This window comes from Nicotiana attenuata, chromosome 5, assembly GCF_001879085.1.
Source record: "Nicotiana attenuata strain UT chromosome 5, NIATTr2, whole genome shotgun sequence".
Lineage (NCBI taxonomy): Eukaryota > Viridiplantae > Streptophyta > Magnoliopsida > Solanales > Solanaceae > Nicotiana > Nicotiana attenuata.
The window spans coordinates 2,457,996-2,463,682 of NC_031993.1; the positions used below are offsets into that span (position 1 = coordinate 2,457,996).

Sequence of the window (5,687 nt, forward strand, 5' to 3'; positions counted from 1 at the left end):
CGACACATGGTGATCTATGTTTAATTTTGGCAAATAAAATAAGCAGAAATTTGAACTCGTGAACAACACGTCATTTTGAACACCCTGAACCGCTGGACTATCTCACTCAACGTAACTATATTAAGGATGTTCAAAATATAATATATAACCATATAAAGTAGTATTTAACTTATATACAGATTATAATTTTTCGACGAAAAAAGTGAGCTTAACCACTCTTGGCATGGGCTACGCAATTGTGTTGGACTTCTTATATACCGTTATGAATCAAATAACAAATATTTCTCTATACGAAGAGTCCAAAAGTACCCTGTAACATATTTTCCACAAGTATGCACTCGAAGATCTTTATTACAATAAGCCCTTCCCATCAAAAAAAAAAAAAGTTGTACAAATCATCTTTTATAGTAATAATTTTAAAATCAACATACAGATAATTTTCAACATTCAGCATGTTTACAACATATATATATAAGAGTCATTCAATTTTTTTTTTAAAATAATAAATTTCTGATTCTAGCGAACGAATAATCATTGAGTCCTCCTCTTCCCGGACAACATAATCTTAAGCCAACAAGAACTTATGAAAATAAGATTCAAATTTCTCCATTTGTTTGGCAGGAAGAGCAACCAAAATATTGACCCCATCATTGTTGCTGCTTATACCATCATCAATATTAGGGAAGAATAAAATAATATCTTTTCTATGGCTAATCACAGGACAACTATACTTAGGTTTTCCCCAAGGGTATTCCACTTCAGAAAACCCTAATCTCCACCAAGAAGAAATTAAAAATTCTCCATTTGGAAATCCCTTATAAAATTCTCCCCAATCTATTGCACTTCTAGCGTATTCATCAGTCATTCTCATAGCCCCTTTTGATACCGTAGCCACAATTTTACTAAATGGCCATTCTTCGAGCTCGTGACACGTGGCGGAAGCATAGGAAGTCAAAACAGCATTTCCAGTGTAAGATTTTGGTAATGGCGGATTTAGCCTTGGCCTTATATCAACAGCAAATAATACAGTGGAAATTCTCTCTGAATTGTTCTCAACATCAAAAGATAATGCCTTGCATTTCCATACATGAGCAGTTACAGTATTAAAACTTGTAACTTTTGCATGAGGGGCATTTTCGTCTTTTGCCTTGTCCTTCAATGAACTAATGTCACTTGAATTAAGCTTAAATATTTTGAACACAAGTTCTTCTTGTAGGGTTTCAAATACTGTTGGATTTAGTTCTTCACCTATAGGGACTTCCAATTTGAGTAATTCAGGATGTGGGAAATCGACACGTGGCGGCGATCGAGCGGCTAATAGAGAACGGTCGTTACATGGGACAATAGCTAAGGGCTTGTCGTCAAATGCTTGAGAAGCTAAGTTTTGTAAGAAAATCTTGTAGCTTGTTCCATCAAAGGTTATGTGATTTGTTGATGTGCCCATTGCAAAACCACCACACTTAAATGATGTCACCTAGAAGAGGTAAAAAAATTTAGTTAAATTAACCTAAATAATCATCCACCCAATTGCTTAAATTTGAAATATTCGACAGATGTATAGTATCTATATAGTCATGTGTATAACCTGGGGCGGAGCTAGAGCACGACCTACGGGTTCGGCCGAACCTAGTAGCTTTTATCCAAACCATGTATTTGTCTTAAGAAATTCATCGAATATATACAGTTTCGTAACTTAGAACCCAATAACTTAAACAGATTATACTCCCAAACCCAAAAACTTCAAATTCTGACACCGCCTTTGTGTATAACTATGTATAACCAATGGATAATTTATGTATATCAGCTAGAAAAAATAAACAATGAATCTGATAAATTATTTGTGTAAAGATCCTGAAAATTAAATGGTTATGCTGTCACATAACACAAAATCTTCTTGTTTTGGAGAGGAAATATGGTTCTCAATCCCATTTATGATCATTTAATGTGGCTTGACAATGATATGTAATTTAGCATGCACATGGAATTTAGTGCCAATGTGTCTCAATAAGTAAAATTATGGACCTTAATCTTCTAAGATCAATATAAATCTTGTGTTTATTGTCTTTTGAAAATCTAGGAGAGCTGTGTAATAGGTGAAGGATCAACCTTAAAAGTATATATGAGCCCAAATTTGTCTATGAAAAAATAAAATGGGGGAACCAAGTGAAAATTTTGTGTTCTTATTATTTCTAAGTAATGACTAAAAACAAAAGAGTAACAATTTCACGTTGTTAGGTGTTGAAAATGATTGCTCATATAGGTAGATTCAGTATCTAGTTTCAGTTAACGTAGAATAAGTATACTTAAAATTTTTAATTTTTTTCATATGTACAGTCAGACCTCTCTATAACAACATCCCTATATAACAGTCATTCACTATAAAAGCCAAATTTTTATTGGAACCGATTTTTATGTTATGTTATGTTATATTATATATTTTATCACTTCACTATAGTAGTCAAAAAATATCGGAACAAACGAAATTGTTATAGAAAGTTTGACTGTATATATAATTCGATTTGAACGTAATGAGTTGAATTAAACTACAAGATGTGAAAGAACATCATTTACTTAGCTTGATATAGGAGGCAGCCCAAAACATTGGCATTATTTGCAGCATTGAGTAGTTGGCAAATGGTAAAAACTCGAAGAGAATTAATTAATGACTGCACTGCGCTTCTATTCTAGCTAGGTCCAATATTACAATAATTAAAGCTACTCATTTAATGTTATTTTTATTGAAATACAATACATTTCTTAAAAAGGCCGATTGTTAATTCCCGAGGCGGATCTAGAAGTTTAAGTTTATGGGTTCCTAAAATAATCTCAAGTTAACCTACATGATAACTGGACCAACAAACTGGGTTCCAAGCGAAATATTTTTATATTTTTAATAAATTTTTATTACTAATAAAGGTCTATACAAAAGTTATTGGGTTCAAGGGAACTCGTAATGTTTGCTCTAGATCCACCCCGGTTAATTCTTACCTTCTTCTCTTTTCTTTTGGGAGAGAAAAGACCTAGTTCAATCAGAGCTCTTTCACAATGCGACGAACATTAGATTTTTTATTTTTATTTTTTTAAATTTTATTAGCAAAAAAATTCAAGTTAGAGAAATATTAAGATGAGAATTTGACAATTATAAGATTAGTATAAAGAATAAATAAAATAAGAGAGAGGAAGTCACAAGAAATAGAGACACAAAAACAAATATTTTTGGGACCAAAATTAATAGTGGCAAACTTGTGGGTGGGTAAGTGACATTCTATAAGTGAACTATTGCTAGATCTCTTAAGATTTCCTATAATTACTAAAGCCACATATAGGCGATTTATTTCAAATGAATTGTCCCTGAATCTATATTAAATTCCTATATATGGTTATGCAAGCAATTATACCCTAACCATATCAATAATAATTAGGAATCAACTGAAATAGAAACGACTTTACATTACATGTACTGACAGTGTAATAAATAAAATTATGCCGTTTCTACGTAATACTACCCATTGATCCATTTCAAAAAGAATGAAATTGTTCGGACTACGAAAACCAAACATACTAGTTTTCGGTGTAAATCTAGACATCATTTTATAATGTTTTAAAAATAAATAAAATTTACATAATTAGAAGCTTGATAAAACTACAACAAAATCACATTTTTCTAGTTTATATTACTAAAAGTAATAAATTATATATGAGAAAGTTGTGATCAAGAAAAAAATTATTTGACTCCGAGAATAATAACAGTATCATATAAATTGGAACGAAGAGAGCAATACCTAAAGGAAATATTTCATACCTGGATAATGCAAAGTGGTTTATCATCTTTTTCCAAATGATCAATACTCTGAGTTACAAGCTGTTTAAATCCAGGATTAGGATAAACCAAATCACCAATTTCTTTTAATGTTAATTCACTTGAAGCTACAACAAATACAGCTCCTTCTGCATTACAATCTATTTCCAACCTTCCAATTTGGTGATTCATTTTAAGCCTCCCAGCCAAAAAATCATATGGAACTAAAACTTTCGATAACGCGTTTCGGAGTTTTTCTGTAACAATTTCTGGTGGAAATTCAGAATTAGCAGGAAAAAAATGCAATGTTTGGACATCAAAATTTAGGACTTGATCAATATTTGATAAAAACATAGGTTTTTTCTGAGTTTTTTCTGAAGGAAAAACTAAGCTAGTGTCATGAATTGTGACCTTAAGTTCTTGAATAGTTGATTCAAGGGGTTGATAAAGAGTTCCCATATTGAATATAGTGATACAATTTTTTTTGTTGCTTTTGTGTGTGTGTGTGTGTGTTTTGGTAGCTAGGAGTGTGTATATTTATACTAAAATTATGCAAGGTGAAACGGGAAAGGAAGTGATTTTGGTGAGTTTTTTAAGTCACATGGTTGCACATTGTTTAGGTAAGAACATGATTTATAGAGAAAAATCTAGATGTGTGACATTTATAAGAAGTGTACTAGTTTAAATCTAATAATAGTTACATTTATGTGATTTCAGTATCAGTACAGCTTGTCTTTAATTTCTTCTCAAGGATGTCATATACTACTGGCAATTGCCTAGAGTTTTAAATTTTGTAGAAGAATTAACGCCGCTCATTTAGGCAATTAAATAAAAAATAGTTGGTGGAGATATAAATATACATAATTTATATGTTATATGTGCATAATTATGTATAACAATGTATAATCTATGTATATGGCTAGAAAACATAATTACATAAACAATGAATATGACCGACTATTTATGTAAAGATCTCGTAATTGTAAGGTTTTATCTTCTCGGACTCGAGCAACTAGCAAAAAGTCGAGGAAGTTAGCCAAAATATTAACAGCTCTTAATCAATATACATATATTATTATACACTAATTGTATACAATTACAAACACATATATTATATATATACCAATCGACTATTTTTTAGGATGGACAACTATTTAGGTTAATTTCTCTAAGGCGTCCCATATCTCATAAACTATTCACTTGCACATACTCTTCACTTGATTTTGTTGTTTGAAATCTTTACAAAAATAGCCGGCATGAATCACGGCGTATTTTCTCTAGCAGGTATATATTTAGTATATGATTATACACATACCATACATGAATTATACATATATTGGAGTATATATCATCCGACTAGTTTTTATTTAAATGATTGAGTGAGCAGCTATTTAGGTTAATTCTTCTCTCCCTTTATTTTAAGAAGAAAAAAAAAACTTGAAATATCATTGTTGTTTTAAAACTATAGTACCAATTGTAGTAAGAATTTAGATGTATGAAAAAAAAAACATTTCTTAACGTATAGAGTCTTAACCTACTTTTAGCAACTATACTAATTAAGAATAATACTGAGTTTTCTTTAAATATAAAAGGTCTTCAACTTTCTGTAAATACTTTTGTAAATAAAAGGAGAAAGGTGCTAACATGATAAGAATTCAGCCTAATTTTGTAACCTTTTTTTTAGCAATTTGATTCCTACAAATCAAAGGTCATGAGAAATCCATGACGTACCCTATCTACTTTAAATTAATTACTCGGTGCAATAACATTTAAGAATCGGTTGAGTTGTTATATTGATGAAAATGATTTGTGTATTTAACAGCTAGAGAAGTTAGTTGGAATAATGTTACTATTAAGAGTTATTATGATTAAAAAAAAACCAAGAGGC

The 5,687-nt window shown here is 30.7% G+C and overlaps 1 protein-coding gene across 1 annotated transcript; it reads right to left on the minus strand.

Annotated features, from left to right (window-relative positions):
• LOC109225176 (omega-hydroxypalmitate O-feruloyl transferase) lies at positions 297–4,415 on the minus strand. Its single transcript, XM_019389764.1, has 2 exons — positions 3,803–4,415; positions 297–1,474 (listed from the first exon to the last, which is right to left on the minus strand). Exons 1-2 carry the CDS (start codon positions 4,256–4,258, stop codon positions 566–568), a joined length of 1,365 nt encoding a protein of 454 aa, XP_019245309.1. The 5' UTR covers positions 4,259–4,415; the 3' UTR covers positions 297–565.